Source organism: Taeniopygia guttata, chromosome Z, assembly GCF_048771995.1.
Source record: "Taeniopygia guttata chromosome Z, bTaeGut7.mat, whole genome shotgun sequence".
Taxonomy (NCBI): domain Eukaryota; kingdom Metazoa; phylum Chordata; class Aves; order Passeriformes; family Estrildidae; genus Taeniopygia; species Taeniopygia guttata.
Window position 1 is genome coordinate 76,278,819 of NC_133063.1, and position 25,613 is coordinate 76,304,431.

The window sequence follows — 25,613 nt, forward strand, 5'->3', positions numbered from 1 at the left end:
TCAGGCCCAAGTGGATTTGGTTAAATTTCTACCTCGTGTCTTCAGTGTGGAGTCAAAGGACAGCAGGAAAAGCAGGGCAAGTAACACTTTACAGAGTGAGGAGGCTGAGGGCCGAGATGACCCCCGCCACAGCTCCGTTTAATACCATGCCATGAAAGCACGTAATTGATGACGGGACAGGTACCAGTGCCACGTTTTGCTGGCAGCCACACACCCAGCTCGGGCCTTGGGCAGCCGTGCCCCCGGAGCGGCGGGAAAAGCGCCAATTTCCTTCCGTTCGGGCCAGCTCGGCTGCGGGCGAGCCCCGCCCCGCCCCAGCGTCGCCCCTCGGGCCGAGCAGCTGCGGTCCCCGATCCGCGTCGGTGTCGGGGCCGTGTGGGGCCGTGTGGGGCCGTGTCGGGGACATGTCGCGACACGGGCGGGTCCCGCGGCGGCAGCCCGGCGGGGCTGCGGGGGACGGGGCTGCCGCCGCCGCAGTGTGCGCCCGGGCCGAGCCCCTCAGGGAGGCCGGCGTGGACGAGGAGGTGGAAATGGCGGTGCAGCTGGCCCTGGAGCGGTTCCAGAGCGGGGACGAGGCGGGTGCGCGGCACGGCCCGGCCCAGGGGCAGCCTGCGGGGAGGGCGCTGGCAGCGGTCAGGGAGGGGATCCTGCCCCTCTGCCCGGCCCCGGTGAGGCACAGCTGGGGTGCTGTGTCCAGCTCTGGGCTTCCCAGCACGGAGACAGGCAGCTAATAGAGCGGGTCCAGCAGAGACCACTGAGATGAGAGGTCTGGAGCATCTCTTATCAGGAAAGCTGTGGGGGTTGGTCCTGTTTCGCCCAGAGGAGACTGAGAGGGGATCTCACTACTGCATATGAATATCTCCAAGATGAGTCCCAGGAAGGTGGTGCAGCCAGTTTGGTGACAGGACAAGGAGCAATGGCCATAAATTAAAACAGAAGAAGTTCCACCTGAACATGAGGGAGAACTTCTTTCCTTTGAGAGTGGCAGAGCACTGAAACTGCTGCCCAGGGAAAGCGTTGAATTTCCCTCTCTGGAGACATCCCAAACCCTAGATGTGTTCCTCTGTCACCTGCTCCAGGTGACCCTGCAGGGGGGTTGCACTGGGTGGTCTCCCTTCCAATCCCAGCAATTCTGTGGTTCTGTAACATTGAGATGTCAAGATTACTGCCTGTTGCATTCTTACTGTCTTTTCATTATTATTTATCATTCTAGAGATGGAATTTCCTTCTAGTTTCACTAGTACTGAAAGAGCATTTGTTCACCGGCTCTGTCAGTCTCTTGGACTGGTGTCTAAAAGCAAAGGGTGAGTCAGGGTACAATTTTCAGTTCTTTGGTGCAGACGGATAGAATTTCAAGACTAATGATAACTTGTTTGATGTTTTCAACATACTCAACTGTGTTGCAAGGAATAGTATTAGAGAAAAAAGTGTAAAAGTAGCTACAGAAAGGAGCATATTTCTTCATTGCTGTATGCATGCTTGGAAAAGCTTGTGACATGCATTTTGGGACAGCTTGATTTTATACTTTGTGGGTTTAATGGCTCCATTAAAAAAGCTTCTCACTGTGATTTCTGGTTTTTTTTCCCAAAGAATTTGCATAGCATCTCATACCCTGACAGATAAAACTTAACCTAGAGTAGGTTCCTTTTTACTAAAATAAGTTTTCTCTCCCCCCTGACAGAAAAGGAGCCAATCGATACCTGACTGTAAGGAAGAAGGATATGTCAGAGGCACACGCAGTCATGACTTGTGACTTGGCTCTCCTTACGAAACACGCCGTTCGGAGTCTAATTCAGCGCTTTCCCGTCACAAATAAGGAACGCAAGGAGCTCCTGCCAAGGACAGAGCGAGGAAGTGTCTGTGCTATTGCATCTGGTACGTTCAGCATGTGTTCTGATTTGGACTTGTCCATCAACACCACTTGAAACCATGACAAAACAAACCTCCTTCTGCTCTGTCCCCTCTGGTGTCCTAACAGACACCTTCAAACAAATGCATTAATTTTCCTTACTTTTAAGGTCTTTTATAACTGGTGCTGTGAGGAACTTGGGAAGTCATATTATGCACATTGAGATGTCCACCTTGTGTTGTGTTAATTTAGAATCTTTGAGCCAGTTCCAGCCAAATCTTTTTGGAAGAACATTTTGAAGTGTGGCTTCACACAAGTACTATGAGGTGGGGTTGAAGAGTCAGTGTTATTGTGATGCCATAAGAATGCCTATATGAGAAAATGCGTTTTTTTGTTCTGCTTATAGAAATTAATGTCCTTGATAAATCAAGAATTTTAGGTTTTATTTCTTCATCTCTACAAAATAGATTTGGTCCTTAAGAGACTACTGTCCAGACTTGTTGATTTCTTGAATATGGAAGAGTTCGCTGAAAGACAAACTTCTGTCAAAATGTTGGGGATTTTTTTTTAAAGCAAGGTTTTCATCTAGATTATTGCTTTAGCAGCTACAAGTGGAAGAGTTGCACTGTGTTTTTGTGTGCAGAGATGGGTGTAGTGAACAGAAAACATTTGTACCAGTATGCCTTGTTTAATTGCATGTTTCTGATACGTGGTGTCTGTTCTTGAAGTGCTTTCTTTGCTGTTATTTTCAATTGTTCTAGTTGTTTAACAGGATTGTTATATGAACAGAGGGAAGCTGTAATACAAGTACTGAAATGCAATGTCTTAGGAATGTAAGGGATAAGTTAATGAACGGTCTAATATTTGCCTTTCTCTGCATCTCAAGAATGTATTTTAGTTCTCCTGATCTCTTAGTCTGTTTGTCTTGGTACAACAAAGCTTGAAATTTAGTATATGAATCTGTTAATGGCATTAAATATGTATAACTGAGTTTACAGCGAGCTTTTCATTCTGCCAGAAAATAGTTCTCAAGGAATTATAGAGTGGCACTTGCAATGATGGATGTGAAGTGGCTCCCTCAGAAGATGTGCCCGTTTTTTGGCTGCTCATGCACCGCTTTCTAACACATGGCACTGCTGTGTGGGGGCCAGGGCTCTTGATACAGCATGCTTGCATTGGTATGATTTCAGGCAAACGTGTGGAATAGCTTAAAGGTTTAACTCTGTCAGTGTGTATTTCTAGGGGGAACTGCAGGTGTGAAATGTGGGCGCAGATACAAAGGCCACCAAAATACACCAGGCTGGTATTCTCTGGTTTAGTTTGTTTCTCCTTTTGCTCTTTGTAGGCTTTTTTGACGTGGAGCAATGCTGTGGAAGAGTCTGGTTTTCTTCAAAATACCCATGGAAGTAATAACTGTTTTGAAAAATATCTATTCCAAGCACTGCAGGACATGCTATAAAAATGATGTCTAAATGTGTGATGGGTTTGTCACTTTACCCACAGGGATGCATAAAAAGTCAGCAATGTTAATTTTTAAGTACAGTTTTTGAGCAGTGTTTTTGTGACCTTCCTCTGTGTCTGCATAAATAAACTTTTAACTTGTCTTCACAGAAAACAAAGAAGTAAACAAGACAAGTGGTCGACTTAATGATGGTATCCCCCAGGTCCCAGTGAAAAGAGGGGAATCAGAGTTTGATTCCTTCAGGCAGTCACTACCAGTTCTTGAAAAACAGGAAGAAATTGTCCAAATCATAAAGGACAATAAAATTGTTTTAGTTATAGGAGAGACTGGATCAGGAAAAACGACGCAGGTATGTTGCTTCAGTAAATAAAAACTATAACAGTATTTATTCTAAACTAATGCCAATTGTGTAACATTTGTGATATGGGATACTTTTATGCTCTTTTAAGGCTTTCCTTTTCCTGTGTGATTGAAAATGTTGTTCCAATTCATTGTCTTGCTTTTGAAACACTAGGCCTCTAGATAGGTACTAGAAGCATAAATGATTCCTCACAATTTTCTGGTAGATACCATTTTTCATTAAAATAATACAAAATATTGAAGGGAAAATAGCTGTGATGTTTGTATATCCCTTTTTCTTCTAAGGCTAGTTCTGTTCTTAGCATCCAGAGTAATCTATTTTTTGTGTAAAAATGAGAGATTATCTACAGGGCTTTTTTTTGTTTTTTGCTTCTTTTTTTTTTTTTTTTTTTCTTAGATTTCTCTGAAGCAGGAGGGAGGCACTGTAAGGTTTTTTTTTAAAAAAAAACCTAAATAGGTTATACTTAGAAATTTATTTTCTGCTGATTCAGATATGCTTGCTGTGATAATTGTAATGAAAAGTCTTTTGCAATGTGCAATATTGATATGCAGTTAATGGTTTCCCTGTGCTAACAAAGCTGTGACTTTCTCAAAAAGCAAATTTGAACCACTTCTTTACAGATCCCTCAATTTATCCTTGATGACTGCTACAAGAATGGAACTCCCTGTCGTGTGTTTTGTACTCAGCCAAGACGTTTAGCAGCTGTTGCTGTGGCTGAAAGAGTGGCAGCAGAAAGAAGAGAGAAGATTGGCCAGACAATTGGTTACCAGATCCGGTTAGAAAGCAGGTACTAATGGTATTTCTAAGTGTCGGTTGATCTTGTGTTGGTCTTGTGAATCTTGTGTACGTTGAAACTGCAGTATGTTTGGGTTGCAGCCTCACAGGTGGCATATGTTACTGCAGGTAAGGAATACGTAAGAGTGAAAAGGATGGCTTACTTCCTGTGTTTTGCAGTTTCATGTAGAAGGTTGTCTTACAGAACTGAATCTCAGGTATTTTCTGTTGATTTCTTCTGTGGAGTGTATGCATGGAAATCCTTGTCTGATTTTCAGATCAAGTCTACACTTTCTTCTTCCCCACCCCCCCACCCCTTCTGCTTTTAACATGTGCGGATCCAAAAGGTCTGCAAGCTTTGAAGGTAGGTGTGAAAACCAGCATGCTGTAACGAATGTTATGTAGTGAGAGTTGATAGGAGCCATAAAAGGGAAAACAAAAAAATTGGAATGTGACTGATGAAGCTGAGCATTATTTACCAGTCTAGTCTGGACTAAATTTACTCTTCTTCAGCTTCTGTGTTTAAAACATGAAGTGATGTAAAAGTAGAGATTTCAGTATCACTTGATGAATTTGTCTGTAAGCAGAGCATGAATGGATTGTTTGGGGTTTTTACATCTTTGCACCGTGTAGCAAAATGACATTTCAGGGAAGGGCCAGCAGTTGAGATATGAGTGACCAGAAGATGGCTAAAGGTTGTGTTGCTTGAGTGAACAAAGATAACACATAGCTGGTGAAAATGAATGCACTTGAACAACGAAGCCACAATAAGAATTCAAATGTGTGCATGAAAGCTCACAAGGATATTGAGAGATTAGAAGAGCTAGTGAAGATGTGTCACAAATAAGCTGGATGATTAATATATGGAAGTACTATGCTGGCAGAAGAAGAGCAAAGTCAGGTGAAAATTGTAGAATTACTGGAAGCAGCGCAGAAAATCCAGCTTGAGAAAGATCAATACAATTACTCCAGAGAAACACTGAAAGGGGGCGATAACAATATTTTGAGCTGTGGACAAAAAAAATTTGGAGTGGATATGTTTAGAGGTGTTTGTAGTTAACACAGAAATATAATTTTTAAGGTTTTCTTAACTGTCTTCCAGAGAAAAGCTGTAGAGTACAGTACAGAGGAACTTTTCAGCTCTTTTAGGATGGCAGTACCAGAGGGAGTAGTGACAACTGCTGTTTTTATTGGGACAGCTAACTGTGCCCCAGGTATAGAATTGTAAAAGTTCAGTATTTTCACCTCCTGAAAAACCAGAGGATCAAGCAGATGACTTTGTGATTTGGTCAGCTGTAATGAATTGTGTCTTCAAGGCAAGGCTTTGGGAGCTGTGGGGAGGCTTCTGTGAGGAGGTGCCAGAAGCCTCTTCTGTGTGTGACAGAGCCGGTGCCAGCCAAGACAGACCTGCCTCTGGCCAAGGCTGAGCCCATCTGTGGTGGTGGTAGTGTCTCTGGGACAGTGGGGAATGGGGGAGGAAAACCTGCACAACAGAGGCAGTAGTTCAAGAAGAGCAGTGAAAGCATGTGAGAGAAGCAGATCTGCACACAGGAAGGTCAGTGCAGGAGGGGAGGAGATTCTCCAGGTGCCAGAGCAGCCCATGGTGCAGCCCATGATGAGGCAGCTGTGGCCCAGCGGGCCGTGGAGGTCCGTGGTGCAGCAGGGATCCTGCTGTGAAGGATTCTGTGTTGGAGCAGGTGGATGCTTGAAGGAGGCTGTGATCCTCTGGGAAGTCTGTGCTGAAACAGGCTCCTGGCAGAACCTGTGGCCCTGGGGAGGGAGGCACACAGAAGCAGGTTTGCTGTCAGGATTGTGACCCTGTGCGGTCCCACACTGGAGCAAGCTGTTCCTCAAGCACTGCACCCTGTGGAAAGGGACCTGTGCTGCAGCAGTTCCTGGAGAACTGCAGCCCATGGGAAGGACCCATATTGGAGAAGCTCGTGGAGGACCCATGTTCCCGTGGGAGAGACCCACGTTCTCCTTGTCTTTCTCTGGAGCCTGGGAGTCTTTTTGTTGTGTTTCCTCTCCCCTGCCCATGGAGAGGACAGATAGAGTGGCTTGGGTAGGCACCTGGCGTCCAGACAGGCTCATCCCACCACGTGTAGACAAATACAAAGGCTATATCCAAGCACAGGCTGAGGAATTGGAACCTAGTTTTCCACATGGAATTTTCTAGTAAATTGAATGACATGCAGAGTTTCTTCACGGTTCTCTTTTACTTCCTTATTTATTAAAAATTGAATCTTATTCTTTCAATGAATCCGTCGTCCAGAGTTTTGGGGCGCAAGCACTACAAATTGTTAGGAAATGTCTGTGAAAAGGCATAGTTTAAAAACAAGTGGTGTGCATGAATCTTTTGAGGAGAGAACTGTAATTTCTCTTCTGGTCAGCAGCTGCTTTAATTTTTGATCCATGGAAAGCTTTAAATGGTGCAACCCCCTGAGTTGTCTCTGTGATGTGATCCATAGGGTTTCTCCAAAGACACTGGTAACATTCTGCACTAATGACATGCTTCTTGGCACGCTGATGGCAGGAGACAGCGCCCTCTCCACTGTGACCCATGTTATTGTGGTGAGCATCCTGTGGTCTTTCATGTGGGGTGGAGCAATATGTATTGCTTTGGAAAATGAGGTCCTCATTTGTTTTATTTAAATTTGCTGAGCACTTTAGGTGTTTTTGTTTGGTAGAATCTGAATCAACTTTAAAGACTTTCTGAGTCCTCAGAGTAGAATGCATGTCTTGTGCAGTTTGGTGTTTTTCTGTGTGTTTGTGTTTTTCCTGTAAAAATATCTTATTTTCATGCCAATGATTAAGTGTGGAATCAGGAGGAGTGGAGAAGGACAGAAGTGTAAATTTTTCTGAACTTCCATGGTAAGGAGAAAATCCTTAGGGAGGCTTACATTGATGTGGTTCAATGTGATTGTGTCAGAATTTCTCTTACCATTTGTTTTAGCAATACAGGTTTTCAGTCCATTTGTTTGCCCAGAGTTTTCAAGATAATGTGGAGTCTAATTGCTAGCAAATTATTCAGATTGTTAATTTGTGATTATGTCAATATTCCTATTGTGGAATTGAATAAGGGGAACTGGAATGTTTTTGGCAAGATTTAAGTACTGAAGATTAAAAGGTAAGTTTAGGTGCCTGCCTGTTTATCAAAGTTGAAAAAGCATGAGAATGATCTATACATTCTTGATGTCAGCCTACAAACTTTGTATTTTGAGTCCTTGTTTCCTTCATTCATAATATAGATCAAAACAGAAGAATGAAAAAGATGATTAATCAATTATGTGCCTTAACTTACAGGCTTTGTGTGTGACTTGTCTAAGCAATTTGTCTGTTTTTCAGATTATGTGGTGGCATACATTTCTTTAAATGCTTATCAATGGCGAAGTGAGAATTTATTAAAATAAGATTTGTAGTTTGTGGTGTTTTCTTGAAATTTGGCCTCAAATACACAATCAGAGAGGTTTCAGATATTCACTTTAGCCTCTAAAGTTAAAGTGTTTATGGCTTCAGCATTGCAACGCACTCAGCGCTGATAAAAACTTTTTGAGGTGTTTTAGTTTCTTTATGGATAGTTTTTTAAAAAAACCCTATTAGTTAAACTAGACTCACACATTTTAAGGCCTCTGTAATGTGCCACCAAAACATGTATTTTTTTTTTTAGAGAAGTTTGTTTTTGTCAGAAGTTGTGATCCTGAATCTGTGATGGTTTTTCATCTTTTTTTCCCCTTCTGTTACAGGATGAAGTACATGAGAGGGACAGGTTCAGCGACTTCTTGCTAATAAAACTGAGAGATGTGCTGAAAAACCAGAATAATTTAAAACTAATTCTCTCTAGTGCTGCTCTAGACGCAAATCTCTTTATTAGGTATTTTGGAAGCTGCCCAGTAATACATAGTAAGTCTTGATCTTAAGTGTGAGTATACCTGCCCTGAGACTCACAGATCTTACTAAACTGTAGCAAATTATTCTGAGTAAAGGCATGATTAATACACTGAGAATTACAGGAATCCTTGTTCTTTCTGTATGCAGGTTTCTTGTTTCTTGACTATTTGCACCTCATTCAGAGTGAAGTGTTTTAGTCACTGGGAGTTCTGTAAATGCAGATACATCCTGCCCCCCTCCACTCTTAATTGAAGAAGTAGGAAGAGGTTATTGAAGTTCTGTCTTCATGCTGATACAGGACTTAGGAGCTACATGAGTGTGATATGTATCAATGCATTCCAGTAGGATCTTACTCTTCAGGCTTTGTGAAGGTTGTTACTGGTTACTGGATAAAACACAGATAACTGTACCAGTTCAGTTCAGAAATACAGGCTTAGACAGATTGGGTTTCACATGAAAAAAGAATCTCATGATTCTCTGATTTAAAGAAAATTAGTAGTTGTTCATCTAGGTAAATATTCAGAAAAGACATCCAGTTTCGCTTATTTTGTGTTCAGACTCAGTTACCTGCAGTTAGACTACATTCAAATGCAAAGAAAAGTTACCATTTTTTGCTGGTTTAATTTCATTTGACGATCTTTAGTAAAGGTAAAATGTAAATGCGTGGGAGATGGGGGGTTTTTGTGGGTTTGCAGTTTTTGCCCCACCCTCCTGGCTTGCAGGTTTTCTGCATGGAGGACCTCCTCTGGCACCTTGCAATCCTCTTACTTTTTCAACAGTAATGTCCAACTTTAATGTGTTTTGAAAAGTAGCTTTTAAGAGAAATGCTTTATTTGACAATCAGGTAGACTCTCTGCATGTCAGTCTTTTTAAAAAAAATCTCAACGGTTTTAGGAAATGGGATTGCTTACTGGTTTATTTTAGCAAATGTTTGTGAGGAGGAAACCTTTTTTTCCTTTCTTTTTTTGCAGATAGAAGTGTTTAGTTCTCCGTTTTGAATTTCTGTCCAGTTGAATAAGGTTTGCAGCTTGTTGGAGACAGGAATCTGGAAATTACATGTGATTTCATGTTCTCTGAATTTTTTTTGCAAGGGAGTGCCTCAGTTGTGATTGTTGTATGACTTTCCAGTTTACTCTTTTTGCAGCTTCCTGTTCTTTCGGATCAGTCAATTTGTGTTGGAAAATCTGATGGCAATCTTTCCCAATCTCTCCAGTTTACCACAGTGTTTGTGCTGGTTATGTAACAGGCCAATAACAATTCAAAAGATGTTCTTTTCCCTTTTTTTTTTGTTTTTTTTTTTGGTTTTTTTGGTTAATTTAAGAATTAAAAGAAGCGGCTTTGTCTGTTAATGTAATATACAAGGTTTGAGTCTCCTTCAGCAATATGGCTGACAAAATCCTGACCACAGAAACCACATTTTGTAGCTGTGGATCGCTGTAGTACACAGAGTTTGTGATCAGTGTTGGAAGGCTTCCTCTGTGACAGCTTCTAAAAGTATGTGAATTGTGGATTGTTCTTTCTGAAGGAAAATCCTGAGTGTTCCTGAGTCAGGTTAAGGAACAAGAAATCAAAGTGTAGAGATTTTAATCTTCATGCAAAAAGCATCCTGTAATGTCCACAGATAAGGTCTGGAAAATAGTCATGTTGAAAAAGAAATCGGGCTAAATTATCAGAAGGTAAAGGCCACTGGGATGTCTCATCTGTCAAGAAGTATTCAGTAAAGAAAGCTCAGCTTTGCTGAATTAGTTGAGGATATGGAGATAAGGCTGGCTTCTTACATGCTTCTCAGGAAAAGAAAGTAGTTCAGTATAAAGATGTACTGTCTCTGTGTGGAACCTTGCAAAAAGCTGTATTAATTGCTTATTAATTAATTCCATTTTTAATCCAGATGGCAGACTTACATGGCAGGTTCTTGTTTGTAACCCTAAACAAACACGGCTGTTTTCTTTTCCTCATTTCAAAAAAATTGTAGTTAATAACTGTCAATCTTATGAACATCTCCTGCTATAACACTTCATAAAATTGAAGAGGTTGAGGAGAAACAAGGTGGCATTTGACTTTGGAAATATTTTGTTTTGTACAGTTTTGAGAAAAATAAGCTCCAGGGAAGGTAGTTTTTTAAAAGAATTAATTCTGTAAGTGAAGCTAGTGAATATAGAATCTTTTATGGATTTTTTCTATTTTAGTCCAAGGGAGACCTTTTCAAGTTAAAGAGATGTTTCTGGAGGACATTTTACGAAGCACTGGGTATGCAAACAAAGAGATGGTGAAGTACAAAGAAAAGAAGCAGCAAGGTCAGTGGATTTGTTAATTGTAAGGGTTGGCAATGAGAATCATTGATTGAACAAACAGTTAACAGGATTATTTTCTATTAAAATTCCAGAGTCAGGAGATGAAATGAGATGTGATTAGATGACAGCAAGTGTCTTTAAGCTCTCAATATTTACATTTTTGAAATAGTTTATGCAATTAAAGAAAAAAAATCACTTTGATTCAGTGGTTGCATTCTTTTTTCACTCAGTTGATAAATGTCATCTTTTTTCTAATTGTTATGCTGTAGAATTATATATAACTGGGGGCTCTGCCCACATGAATACTAAAGAAGCATAGGATGCTCTGTACCTTTGGGTGCAAATTCAAGTGCAGCTATTAAAGCAGGCATGATTTTGTACATCTTGCACTAAATTCCCTTCAGTAACATTTTTCACTGTTTTCTTCAGGCATGGATGTATTTTTTTAAGTGTTAACACTCTTGAGCTAAACATCATTGGGTTTCAGTTGATTAAGTAGATACTGCTTCAGAAGTTTTCTTGGCAACTGAAAGTAATGATCCCAGTGATTATTTAAAGAAAAATTAATAAAAAATGCAAACCCCAAAGCTATAACATACAGTCCTAACTGGATATTGATCACAGTGCTCACCTCTGATCACTGGAGTCAGAAAAGTTCAGTTAGGACCCTGGTGTTTTCTAAGGTTTCTTCCACTTGTGTAGAAAAGTAAGTTGTTACATGCAGGGACTGTATCACTCGTCTTCAGAATTCCATTTGTGGAAAAAGATCTGGTCTGAGATTGTGTGGAAGGTGATTACTTAAGGAAGATACTTTGAATGCAGTAGTTTGGAATAGCGGAGGTTTTGGGGGGTTAAACACCAAAGTGTTGGGTTTTACCTTGTTTTTGTAGCCCTTGTTTGCAGTGGTGCCCTTTGGGTACCCTTAAATATGTCATTTATGTTGGACTGGTAGTAGCATTCTGGACTAAATAAAAGAGGTTGAATAGGTAAAACTTGGTAAAACCTGCTGTAACCAACTTTTTTAGTAGAAAACAATGGATAAGAAATAAGACTCTAAAACTTTCTTGGGGAATACTTTGCATTCTAGAAGAGAAACAGAAGAACACTCTTGCTGAGTGGTGTTCAGCTCAAGATAACACTAACAAAGGGACATCTCGGAGACAAAAATCAGTTCCAAGGACAAATGAGGAGTACAAATGGTTGGATGATGGTGGTGACACAGTATTTAATCAACTGGTAAGTTTTTCTTTTGTCGGAAGAGATGTTTATATTTGTGTTGTATTCTAGCCATTTAAAATCTGTTTTCTACAGTTGTGTTGAGTCTCTCAGGACAGTAACATATTTTAAAGATTACTTGATTAGGATGAACTGCTCTAGCTGAAGTGTGCTCTTCAGACAGGGTGGTTGCGCACAGCTTTTCCTCAGATCAAATGGCTCGACTGCCATTGTGTTCGTACTTGCATATGACAAAATCAATGCATTAACTGATACCTGAGTTAGGTATATCTACACTGATATATTTGGGTTTCTGTTGCTGCTGGGAAAAATAACCATTCCAGTTCTTTGTGGGTAATGTATGAGAATAAAGACAACTCTTGGAAGAGATTAAGCTTTCAATATTGTTTTTTGTCTTCAGACTGAAAAAGATGTGAATTGCCTTGAACCGTGGATAGTAAAAGAAATGGATTCCTGTCTTTCTGACATCTGGTTGCATAAAGATATTGATTTGTTTGCTCAGCTATTAAATCTTATTTTAACTGAGAATGTCAGTGGTAAGTTTCATGTGTTATTACATAAAAAAAAGCAACCTCAAATTTACTTAGATTTTTATGGCTACTTTTATCTCCAGTTTCAAATGGTGTTACCTTTGCATTCTGATGCCGACTGAAAAAATGATAGGGCTAGCAGAAATAATGGGTTGTTTAGTTAGTTGTTGTTTTGAAGTATTGACAGAAGTGTGTTTCTAAAACAGTGTAGAATTCATATGAACTAACTTCAGAGATAAAGTGAGGAAACAAATTCTCTTTGGGCTGGAATTTGAAAGCAATATTTGTACTATATTTAGATGAAAAAATAACATTTCTCTTGGGTTTGCTGGATTTTTTTTTTTCTTCTCAGTTGATTATAGGCACAGTGAAACTGGTGCGACTGCTCTGATGATTTCTTCAGGGAGAGGCTTTTTGAGTCAAGTAGAACAGTTGATCAGCATGGGAGCAAGTATCCACTGCAAATCATCTAATGGCTGGTAAAAACAGAGAAACCAAAGATAGATTTATGTGTCAGTATAGGAGAGAGAAAGAAAATTGTTTAACATCTAAATTAATTTGCTAACTTATCACACTGCTGTAAGAACTATAGATTTTGACAGCCTCAACAATTTCTAACTCCTGATAATCACATTGTTTTCTGTAAATTCTAAATTGAATTCTTAATTCCATGGTCTTGATTATGAGCTATAAACTTTGTTTCAGTAGGTCTTATTTAAGATACTGGTTAGCAGAACAACTGTAATCTACTGAATTGGACCACAATATTGGGCAATTCCTATTTTCATGGAGTTACCCATATCAGAAGATCTTTCTGTTATGTTTCTAAATATATTGTAGCATGTAAAAATATTTGTGAATCTGTAGAAACTCAGGTTTTGTGGTCATGGATTATGTCTTCATATAAACAGGGAAGTACAGTAAATAATTGTTGTATGGAATGATAAGAATTAGGATTCCATGGGTCTGATATTTGGTACTAACATTTGAAAAAACTTGGGAAGGAATGCAGTTTAAAGATAAAACAGTGAACTGCATCGTGAGGAGGACAGCGTCTGAAAGACATGAAATAGCCAAATGTTATGCCTGGGGATACTGCAAACAGGCAGGTCTGATCTCTGCACCTTGTTGTGGACTTTTTAAAGGAATGGCACTTTCTTCCTCCTCACTTCCTTGTGCATGTTTTCTCCTGTGTAAAACGGACATTCTTTTGTGGTAAAGAACTGTAGTCACCTAAAAGTCAGATAGCTGTTAACACCTATTCGTGCACTTTCAAATGGGAAGTTGCAGATCCAGCAATAACAGTACGGATGTCAGTACAGAAATGGGTACAAAAGTCTGGTGTCAAGTGCCTCTCCTGATGCGCTCTTCATATTCATCTTTTGAAGTGAAAAGTCTAATAAAAATACTTGTGCAACTATTTCAGGATGGCTGTGGACTGGGCTAGGCACTTTGGACAGACGGAGGTTGTTCATCTGTTGGAATCCTACAGGTCAGTTGTAACTGTTTTGCAGAATGAGTTGTATATGATATACAAAGAGTTGTGATGGGAAATTTGATGTTTGTGTTCTTTTAATCAGAACAGGCTTTAGCTTTTCATGGTCTAAAATCTGGACTTAATGGCAAGACTTCTTTTTAAGAATAGGAATATTTCAAAAAATAAACAGCAAAAAAGTTTGTACTCAGTATCATATTGTTTATGTTTGCACAACTTGCTAATTCTATACTTTTCACATGCTTACTTTGGAAACAAATCTGTCATGTGTTTTTATTTATCCTTTTTATATGCAATAGGCATATTAAAGAAAATTTACAGAAGTAATGTGTACACTAGGCCATTCAAGAATGATTTTCTGATTAACTTACAGTTATCGTACTTGAGGTAGTGTTTTGTAAAGCTTATCTCTACTATAATTTCTCTTAGTGTAGTTTCTGCTAGTGGGAAATTTTTGGAGAACACGTATCTCTTAAATATTTTTACTTGAACAGATAAACGAGAAGTATCTTTATTTATACTTTCCTTTTCTTATGGTTGTGTTTCAATGAAGTTGAAGAAAACTAAAGTTAACACTAATAAATAAAGTGGCATCCTTCACTGGGTTAACATTGAAATCAGTAAACAGTAATAGTATGGTGATTCCCTTCTGCTACACTTAAACATCAGAATTCAAGACCAATAGTCATATTGGTCTTGAACTAACTTTGAGTGGATGGCTCAATGCAAACCCGAAGGGGCAGCCTTGATTCTGGTGTATTTTCCTGTTACAGCGCTTCATTCGGATTTGGAAACATGGATGAAAGTTCCCTGGTCCAAAAAAGTGCTAGTGACCTTAGTGCAGAGGACAGAGAGCTACTGACAGCTTATCATCACAGTTTTGATGATGAAAAAGTGGATCTGGATCTGATAATGCACTTACTTCACAGCATCTGTCATAGTTCTGATGCAGGTAGGTAAATACCTAACCAGTGGTTGTGGATTTGGCTTCTGATGAATCGTGCTCTTTTTTCAGCAATCCACAAACGTTAAAACCTTCTGAGTGCTATTCGACATGTATTTGAATTTTCTGTTTAACTTTGCAAACCCACTTCCTTTTTTAGGAGCAATTTTAATATTTCTTCCTGGGTATGATGAGATAGTGAGCCTGAGAGACCGCATTGTTTTGGATGATAAGAGATTCACTGATAATGCTCACAGGTAAAACCTTTAGTTACTGTGGCTTTTCATTGCTTCTTTTAAGGATCCTTAAAATGTTCCTTTTGTCTTGTGTTAGATACCAAGTTTTCGTGCTTCATTCAAGTATGCAGACTTTGTACCAGAAGAAAGTGCTTGAAAGTCCACCTTTTGGCATTCACAAAATTGCAAGTATTAGAGGACTTTTTCCAATGCCACAATGACCTATTTTGCCATTGCTTTTACAGTTATTATAGTTTTGGTGGGTTTGGTTTTTTTCTTTGCAGATTCTTTCTACTAATATTGCAGAAACCAGCATAACCGTCAGTGATGTGGTGTTTGTCATTGACTCAGGCAAGGTGAAAGAGGTAGGACTGCCATAAATTTTCCTAGTGTGATTCTAAAACACACAGTGCATAAATTTTGGAGAACTTTTTTTATTATTTATGACTTTACAGTAAAGTGAAAAAAAGCATTTACTAGCTGAGAGCTAGTGCCTGTCAGGCAACAGTCCTTGCTGAAAAGTTTCAACATGCATTTGTTTTAAGACAAATACTGTAAGCTATCTGTCTAAAAAACCTTTAAAATCTTGAATTTCAAAAATTGTGGAGCATGAAGATACTAGAAAGGAGATACCCTCATTAATTCACTCGAAATTGAGAAGGTACCTTTGTGTCAGAAGCTGCTGTATATATTACTATTTCATACTTTTTACAAAACTTCTGTTGGTAATCTAAATAACTAGTAACTTGTATTTCATGTACCCTATTGAGTTTTCAGTTTGCATTCCTTTCTTTGTTTTTCTAGAAGTCTTTTGATGCACTGAGTCGTGTTACAATGGTAAAAATGGGGTGGATTTCAAAAGCCAGTGCTATCCAGAGAAAAGGCAGGTAATAAATGCCTCATAGCGGTTTCCATTTTGCAGATATCCACAGTCCTTTATGTTTAGAATAAAGCACACAACATAGTAGCTGTTTCTGGCCTAGTCCAGTGTTGTGTTGCATAGTGGCCAACACTCGTTCTCTGCAGGTGAGTAGGAGTCAGCATGTATTTCCTTGGAATAATCTCCCAAGTTGTAGAAAAGTGACGCTCAGGCATTTCCCAAAGGTCTGGGTTGTTTTCCCCCCATTAATTTGTTCTCCTTCCTCTTTCTCCCACGTTGCACCAGCAGTCACAATGTCCAGTGGGGTGTTTTCACATCATGTCTGTGGGCAGCGGACTGCCTATTTCACTTTCTCCAAGCTATCCATGACTTAACAGGCCATGATTATATTCTTCCCAGCACTGTGGGTGAGGGCTCAGAAGTTTATGTAGCAACAAATGCCTGTTTAATCAATCATATTGGCATTAAGCTGCACGTATGCACATAGATGTATATGACTGAGAGAATTTGCTGTCTCTCATTCCCTCACAAGTTACTTCATCTTTATTCTACCTTTTACTCCAAGCATCACTTCTGTTTAGGGGATGTGAGGGGAAACAATAAAGTTTGCAACTGGTTCCTTACAACAAAGGATGATTGAGATTTGAACTGGTCTTAGGTTAGCAAAAAACCCACAGCACTTTACATTAGATAAGCCTTGTTTTTCTTTCCTCCAGATTTCTCAGTGTTGGCTTAAAATTACAGTAAAAAATTGCCACACTCTCAAAAATAATTCATTATTAGAAAACTCTCACTTTGCGTGTGACTTAACAACGCTTTCTTCATAGTACTGCCTCTTCTTTTCCATTCTGAGTTTCTGTATCTTTGTTGGCTTTTGGTTTTGTTTCTAGAAAGAAATCCTCATTTTCACAACCTTCCATATTTTATTTTCAAGGGCTGGGCGCTGTCAGCCTGGAGTCTGCTTTCGTCTCTTCAGCAGGCTCCGATTTCAGAATATGTTGGAATTTCAATCTCCAGAACTTCTAAGGATGCCGCTTCAGGTGCATGTTCAGTTAGAAACTATAACTTTAAAAAATACAATGTCCTCAAACCACACTATTAATTGCAACAAATCATGTGTTTGGCGGCTGCTTCCAAATCTTGGTAATCTTTTTTTGTTCTGCCTTTTACCTTGCAGGAGATCTGTTTGTACACAAAACTTCTGGCTCCAGTTAATTGTCCAATTGTAGACTTTCTTATGAAAGCTCCTGATCCTCTGCCTGCTGTAACTGTGAGAAATGCTGTGCATATGCTTAAGGTCAGAAAAGGAATAGGTTTAGATTGTAATTGTGTTTGATCCCAAATTTGTGGTGTAGCAGTTTACTGACTTCAGTTTGTACTGAAGCTGTTTTTAATTACTTAAGGATGTTTTGAAGTTTTGGTTATTGTCTGTTTTCATTTTGTGCGTAGGGATGTGTTTTTCCATGTCAAGGGAAGAGAGTGCTTCAAAGTCTTGTCTCAGTTAATAGTTTGACTTGCTTCTGTAGTGTTTGGAAACAAGTCCAGTTAATGTCCATTATTCACATCCTTTCTGCTTTCACTGTCAATTGATTTTGTCCACTGTACCCATCCCCCTCTCCTTTATTTGTTTGTTTGTTTGTTTATGAACAGACCATAGATGCCATGGACCCTTGGGAAGATCTCACCGAGCTTGGTTATCACCTCACTGAATTACCTGTAGAGCCACACCTCGGTAAAATGGTGTTGTATGCTGTAGTTCTGAAGTGCCTGGATCCTGTTCTGACCATTGCCTGTGCTCTTGCCTGCCAAGACCCTTTTGTGCTGCCCACGCTGGCCTCCCAAAAGCGTGCAGCCGTGCTGTGCAGGAAGCGTTTTGCTGCCGGAACGTTCAGTGACCACATGGCCCTGCTCAGGGCTTTCCAGGTAGTCTTTCATTTCAGAGAGTACTAATCACAGCACATTCAAGCAAAATGCAGATGCACCAGTTGGGTGTAGAGTGGCGGGCTGTGATTAAGTGCTCAGAGAAGACTTTCTTTTTGCCTAGTGCCTTTCCTGTGTAAGGCATTACTTGGCAGTCTGGCTGGTCCACAGAAGAGGGAACCGTTTTTGTAGTATGTTTTGTTTCAAACATTATAAAATTTTGAATGTTCCAACAATGTGCCTCTTTGCATCCTACTACACTGAACTTTGAATCATGATCTTAATATAATGATCTTTATTTATTGTTTTAACTTGACATAATCATCACTGTAGTGAACACATAAAGAGAATCTAATTGTTGAACAAAAAAAAGAATCTGGTTTGATACATTAACTTTTAGAGTGGGTTTTGCATTCATTTTATTGACATAAGTGTAATATTTTTTTAAAAATGCAGTTTTTAGTTTAAGTCCTTGAAATTAATAGGCAAATGTAAAAACATTTTCAGGCATGGCAGAAGGCACGCAGTGACGGCTGGGAGAGAGCCTTCTGTGAAAAGAACTTCCTATCCCAAGCCACAATGGAAACCATTGCAGGAATGAGAACACAGGTGCTTGGCCAGCTTAGAGCCTCAGGTAGAGAAGTTGGAAACAATTTGAACATTGTTTTAAAGTCAAGCATATAGAAATTGTAACAAAAATCATGTTCACTGGTGTAATTTTCCTTAATTTGAAATACACCTTCATGCACACATTCATGCAGGGTATGGTGCAGATGAGGAATTGTGGCTGATCTAACTGAAAGCACCCTCATCTCCACATGCCACTGCATTTCATGTTCTAATGAATTATTCCCATAGGAAATGTCTTTATATTGTAGAAAATAGTGGTATTCTGTGTTAGTATGAAACCCCTTATCAGGAAGGATTTCAGTGTAATGGTTTCTTCTTGGTGCTGTTAAGGTTGGCAGTGGTGAAAAATGCAACAAAGAAGTCATTTATTTCACCTTTAGTTTCTGACTCCTTTTGAGAACCAAACACAAGCTAACATGGCACTGTTTTGTCTCTTTCCTTTGTCAGGTTTTGTGAGAGCCAGAGGAGGAGCTGATATTAGAGATGTTAATACTAACTCTGAGAACTGGGCTGTAATTAAAGGTGCCTTAGTGGCCGGGATGTATCCCAATCTTGTGCATGTAGACAGAGACAGCCTGGTGTTGACGGAATCAAAGGAGAAGAAAGTGCGATTTCATCCTACCTCTGCTCTTGGTCAGTCTCAGTATAAAAAGGTAAAGACACTTTGAATTCATAGTTCAAAAAAAAGGGCACTAAAATCCATAAAGAGTAGTGTGAGAACCCTGGGATTGGTTCAGGGGTCTCGTGTGGTGGTAAAATCTCTTCTCCAACCCGTGCTTCCAAAGAAAAACTCCGCAGTCTCTTGTTGTTTGGTCTCAAGGCAGTTTATTGCTAGTTATCTAAAAGATTGTCTTCGCCCACTGCGGCTGCTTTGGTCAGCGGCCCAGGCAGAAACACACACACCCCTGACACCCTCTCTTTCTGGTGTCTTCTTCTTCTCTCTCCCCGCCCAGGGCTGCTGCTATCTTTTATATGATACATTACGTTTTCCATGTTTACAGTTTTTCCCCAATACCTACTATTTATGTTACATGGTGCTTTTCTACTCTAAACCAATCCATAAGTGCCAACATCATCAAGAACATGGAGACAAGGAAGAAGGAGGAAGAACAGGATCAGCCCACTTTCCTCCATCTTAGAACTTCTGACCCCCATGTACAAAGTAAAAAACCCCCTGTACAATACTAAAAAAATTTCCCCTCTATTTTGTAACTACTTCTACTATACCATCTAACCCTTTGTGACCGCTTGTTCCACCTTCAAAGTTGGTAACTTATTCCATGGCTCAAACTCAAAATCACAGCTGTTTCCAGCTGCTTGCCAGGGTCTAAAATGCTTCTGACCAAGGCCTGGAACCTCTAAAAATGTCTGAGGGACATTTTGAGTTCCAACAGAGTAGAATCTTCTAACGTGAATTGTTTGCTTTGTTTTGACATTAACAACATTTGTGTTTCATTGCTATAGAGTGCAACAAGAAATTCTTGGGATATTTTCTTATGTATGGAGAATATAAACTTTTGATGAAAAAACAAGATTCTTTAAGATTATTTTTTGTTTTGCTAATATCTCTAATAGTGACCATTCCCTGCTAGAAAACCATGTTTACAAGAACAGGTAAGATATACGTTCACCAACATTAGCGTACTTTGCCACACACGGGATTTTTCTTTGCTTCTTTCTTGCCTAGGTGCAGAGTCAAGTGGCGATATGGATGTTCTCCTAACCCATCCTAGTTTCACATCCGAATCATCCAAACAGGTGCATTTCTCAGATGCCACCGATCAGAACTGTACATTGCATATAATCTCAGACTTGTGTTGCAGCTTTTTGTGGTTTTGTATTTACTGTAATATTGAACTTTTCTCTTTGATTGCCATGTTTATTTTGAGGAGTTAAAATTACTTCTCTGGTCCGTGTATTACGTTGCATTTCTTTGCGGAACTAGTCAATATACTTATTTTTACCCTTCTCTCCTTCCTTTTCCTGTCACATATATTCCCCCACCCCCTTGAATTAATGTGCTTTAATAGTGCAGAACTGTAAAGCTAGCTGGATTAAAGGTAGACTGACTATTTCTTTATGTAGCCATAATCATTTAGATGATAAGAAACTGTCCTGCTGCCCTTGCAATCCTTTGGGACTAACACTGAAGTAGTATTAATAATAGTGGGGTTTTTTTCATTGCATTCCTTCTATAGATTTGTTGTTTAAAAGCTGAATTAGATTTGTCTTTTCCAACTAAAAGTGATCTCACTCGGGGGTATTGACAGGAATTTTTTATGTTGCACAATTGTCATTTTATTAGCTTTTTTCCAGTGTTATTGTTGCATTTTTTTTCTGTTTGGGTCAAATTTCATGTAGAATAGTACATATAATTATGATTATGTCCTGTACTTATAGGAGCCTCTATCTAGTAAATAGGTAAGATAGTCTTGTTATCTTACTTGTGAAGTAATTTCTTCTTTGTTACCATTGTTCCTAGTCAAAACTTTTGCATCAGGTTGTAGAACAGCTGGAAAAAGTCCACTTTGTCACAGATATGCTGTCTAAAGGTGACACAAAATTCATGGTAAGAGCTTTTTTGTGGTCAAGGATGTTGTGGGGGGATTACTTTTCCTGCCAGAAGCTAGGACTAATACAATTGCTTGGGTTGCTGGAACTGGGGATGATGTGTGTTTGTTTATTTAACTCCCCTGCTTGTATCTCATAAGAATTTCCTGCAGTTAACTCTTAGGAAATACATTATGGTAAGATTTCAGTATTAGAAAGTGTACAGATATTTGTGTAGTTCTAAACCCTGCTGACGTAACCTTCATCACATATTGTCAATTGTGTCTGTATTGCTTGATGTTTCCTGGAACCTCAGCATAGCATCACGTCTTTAATTGCACCAGTGACCACTTCTGTAATTGTGTCCTCAGGATCTTGGAAACATTTAGCTTTGATCTCAGAGCTATGTTTACCTGATTTTGTCTAATATATAATACACTTTTGTTTCCTTTTGTGTTAGTTTTGCTGCAGAACAGATTTAATGGATAAGCTACTAAATTTAGGATATAATAGGGATTATGTGGGATGCCTAAAGCAAGTAATAAATTACAAGAACATTAATTTTTTAGATCCCATGCTGACAGTGAAGAGCTTTTTTTCTTTTCTTAACCTGCTGATATTTGTACATACTGAAAAGCCTGATAATAATGAGGACAGGGAAATTAGGACCCTTCCTGGTGCAGTAAAAATTTAAGCAGTTGTATGCTAATACAGTACTCACAACAGTGTAAAATAGTGATTCACTGTATTCTGATATCTGGCTGTTCTAGTAAAATATTTACTCAATTCAGGAGGAATTTAACTTTGCTTTCCTGGATGGCTGAGGATTATTTAGAAGTTGTTTAGGGGTGGGGAGGTAAAGATGGTTCTCAAATCTGTTTAATTTCATATGAATTTCTTGCTTGCCTTAATTCCTCATAGGGTGTCTGTCAGCTGCCAGATAAAGAAGATGGAACAGCTTATCCACATCGCAGAATTGATATCCGGTACATGCATCAAAATCCCCCCACCCAAACCCCTAGTTTAGCTGTCTGCTACAGAGTAGGCATTTGCATCAGTTTTTTTTTTCATTCAGATCTGCAATTCCATGTTCAGAACATGGCATTTTCTAGGTTTCTAATGCCTTTGCAGTGTGGCAGCCACTGGAAAACTGCCAGTAATTACAACAGGTTATTAGCAATAATGCTGTGCTTCAAATCATGATATTCTATTCAGATTCAGAATTGTGTCCTATTTTATCATCCTGCTTTGATACTGATTCTTGGCAGAAGTGCAAGCACCATAACCAGGTAGTGGCTGAGCACCAGTAACTTCTGGGTAAGGGTAAATCTGCTGAACCTTTCTTTCATATGCAGTTCCTTTCACTTTCACATCTGGCTTGTGAGAAAATCAAATGTACGGAGTTGCAGAATGTAGATGCATAAATACAAAGTAAACCTACAAGTGTCGGAACTACTGAATTCTAAATGGCTTGTTACTTCTTTGTTGTATATTTGTTCTAAGTCCTCACTTCTACTTTTTATTCTAGGCTTATCCCAAAAGATCAGTATTACTGTGGTGTACTGTATTTCACAGGAAGTGATATATTCAATAAGAACATGAGAACTCATGCTCTGGAAATGGGCTTCACAATCAATGAATATACAATACGCCGCTTGGGTGTTACTGGTCAGTCTGAGTTTTTGCACAGAGTATTCTTTTGAGTTACGCACTTCTTGTGATCTCATTGAATTGGTTGCAGTTGTTTTGGAAATACTTCTGATAAATGCTATTGTTGGGGAAGATGAAATAGGAAAGCCTTATAAATATAATTGCCTGGCAAAAGATCTAGAAAATACAGATATTGAGATAATAACAAGTTTTGAGATACCAAACCTTAGTTACCGAACAACCAAAAAACAATAGTACAGCCAGTTGAAAGCAATCCCCCCTTTCTGATTAAACAATGCCCTTTACCTACAGTTAGGTCCAAAAGTCAAATGGAATGTTCTGTCTCACCCCCCCAATGTAAAGTTCATCCCACATCTGTAACCCTCTCCTGAAGCATCAGGTATTTGTAACCCCATTGGCCCAAGTCTTGTTCCAGCCCACCTTAAAGACCCCTGCTAAGAAGTGCCTGAGGGACTAGACACTCTCTTGAAACTTCCTCTTGGGACCCTCTCCTAGCATCCTCTACCCCTTGCCCCTTTTGCCCCCGCTCCCTAGCGCCTGCCACGAGTTGCGCCTGGCAACTCCAAGCAGGGCCCCTCACCCTTTATAATAAACCACATATTCTAAGACCAGACTTCAGAGATCTCTCATCTCCATCCATCTAAACTGTCCTGGAGTCCAGCGCTCCTCACATGCTATACTTTGTGAAATTTTTCATGGTGTCCTTTTTTATATTGGGCACTATTACAGCAAGAAGGGGCAGCCTGCTTACATACAGGCAGCTCTGTGGCACAAAGTTACCTATTTGGGCCTCCTCATCTACTTAAAGTCTTAGTGATTTAGAGATATTTTTTTTTTCTGTGCCATGCACAGCACATATTTAGTTTCCTACTCTTTTCACAGGGTATGTCATGTCCTTCAGTTGCTTTGCTTTGGAGGAGATGTGATTATATATACGCATGCACAATTATAAATGTATTTAACTTCGTAACCACTTGGCCCTGAAGTTAATTCATTACCTTATTTCCTTTGACACTAATAAGAATCAGTATGTAAACACTATGAAAATTTCACGGAGGGTGGGGATGTTGTTCTGGGTGGGTTCTTCAGGGTTTTTTACCTACAGCAGTTTTGTCTTAATCTTGTAATGCATTTGGCATTTCTGAATGGTACAGACTTTCCACCTTTCAAATATCCTGTGTAATTTGCTTGCAGGGGTTGCTGGAGAGGCCCTGCCAGTAGAATGTGAAAAAGACATCTTTGACTATATCCAGTGGAAATACCGAGAGCCAAAGGATCGGAGTGAATAACTAACTGCTTGTCTAGGTTTATAGCCTACAGAAATACTTTCATAGCTACTGAAATCTAAAGCAAGTCCATGGCACTTGAACAGAATGTGTCGTGAAGATAAATCCTGTGCGATTTCATTTTCATATAGTCACAGAATAATTTGGGTTGGTAGGGACCCCTAAATGTCATGTCTTCCAGTCCCCCTGCCATGAGCAGGGCCATCTTTGACTTGAGAAGATTGCTTAGAGCCCAGTCCAATCTGACCTTAAATGTTTCCAGGGATGGGGCATCCAGCATCTCTCTTTGTATCTTATATATATGTAGATACCAAAATGAAAAAGCGGGCTATATTGTGAAGTACTCCTGAAGAGTACCGTTTTCCACTAGTCTCTGTGTCTCGTCATACCTGTGTTAAGTGTCTTGGTGCAGTGCTGAAGCTCATGACAAGTTGCTCCTGTGTACTGACCTTCTAAAACCTTTCAATATGGGCTATTTGCTAAGGTGGCCGTTCTCCTGTTGCATGTGAACTGTGAATTTTGTTACTAGATATGTTGTAGTACTATTAATTGCAGTGCTCTGTGTTTCGTTCAGTTTGGTCTGATTAATTGATGCATTGGTACTGCTCCTGTAGATTCAATCTGCCTATTTTTTATATGGAAATCTGTCAAATCTCATTTTACAGCTCCCCTTTAATTGCTGGGAAAGGTTATGAGTATTTTGGATGTGAGACAAAGTCTCTTCAAGAATGCATTACTAATTGTATTTGGGACAGGGATTCTGTTGATTAACTTAAAATTTTCAAAGTAGTAAACTACTAGCTTCCATGTGTTACAGAGCATGAGCATGGAATGTATTGGTGCTACTATATTTGAATACTATTTCTTATTTTCATCTTGCTTAAGCCTACAGAACAACTACATTTTCAACTTGTTCTTATACAAGGAGAGTTGATCAATCTTAGTAATGGAGATTACAAGGTGATGCTCTTATTTACCCATTTATTTTCTTCCATTTTTCTTGTTAGGAGTTTTAATTATTTTCTGGGAATGTTCCCCATTGCTAATGCATGCAGTAGTATGTAAGAAAACTAGAAGTTAACTTGGTACTATGTGAAGTATTTTGATGTCCCATTGTAAAAATATATATACCTGATATATTTAGTATTTTCTTCAGTAATCAGTAGGAATAAACAAATTGAATATTTCATCATTAATGTGTGATATGTTTTCTCTTCGAGCCAGGTCTTATGAGCTCTCAGAGAACTTGTCACACCCGAGATAGCCCAGCTACCTCAAATGGCATAAAATTAGCAGGGTGGCTTCTGAGGTAGTGTTGGAAACAGAAAAGTTTTAATGAAAGGCAAAATAACAAAGCTCTTACAGAGAAAAACTCAAGCCAGGGGCAAGAGGTTCTTGCTCCTGCTAAAACACCCCACAAAAGCAATTACATATTTTGTTCTCTTCTTTTTCAAGTGAATTACTTAGGCGGGACCTTTTGGCTTCTGTCCAGTTGACAGCCCTAGGTTTCAGGTGAAGTCCCAAAGGTCCTATGAGGTGTCTTTTTAACAAATTGAGGAGAGAAACTTCTGGGCTTTTTTCCTTTTTAAGGAGACAAAGGATAATTTGGCC

At 39.4% G+C, this 25,613-nt stretch overlaps 2 protein-coding genes across 2 annotated transcripts; both read left to right on the plus strand.

The window, feature by feature from the left end:
* Window positions 1–404: 404 nt before the first annotated feature.
* Window positions 405–19,688, plus strand: LOC140682020 (3'-5' RNA helicase YTHDC2-like). Its single transcript, XM_072922865.1, has 22 exons — window positions 405–579; window positions 1,214–1,304; window positions 1,682–1,875; window positions 3,461–3,660; window positions 4,293–4,459; window positions 6,915–7,017; window positions 8,190–8,346; window positions 10,521–10,628; window positions 11,713–11,861; window positions 12,262–12,397; window positions 12,744–12,870; window positions 13,818–13,883; window positions 14,660–14,838; window positions 14,990–15,086; window positions 15,163–15,250; window positions 15,350–15,430; window positions 15,870–15,952; window positions 16,880–16,985; window positions 17,123–17,242; window positions 17,596–17,868; window positions 18,373–18,499; window positions 18,943–19,688. The coding sequence occupies exons 1-22, from the start codon at window positions 405–407 to the stop codon at window positions 19,161–19,163; spliced, it is 3,048 nt and encodes a 1,015-aa protein (XP_072778966.1). The 3' UTR covers window positions 19,164–19,688.
* A 146-nt stretch (window positions 19,689–19,834) lies between these two features.
* Window positions 19,835–25,194, plus strand: LOC140682033 (DNA polymerase beta-like). Its single transcript, XM_072922903.1, has 5 exons — window positions 19,835–20,253; window positions 20,978–21,064; window positions 21,967–22,031; window positions 22,574–22,713; window positions 23,911–25,194. Exons 1-5 carry the CDS (start codon window positions 20,203–20,205, stop codon window positions 24,003–24,005), a joined length of 438 nt encoding a protein of 145 aa, XP_072779004.1. The 5' UTR covers window positions 19,835–20,202; the 3' UTR covers window positions 24,006–25,194.
* The last annotated feature ends 419 nt before the right edge of the window (window positions 25,195–25,613 follow it).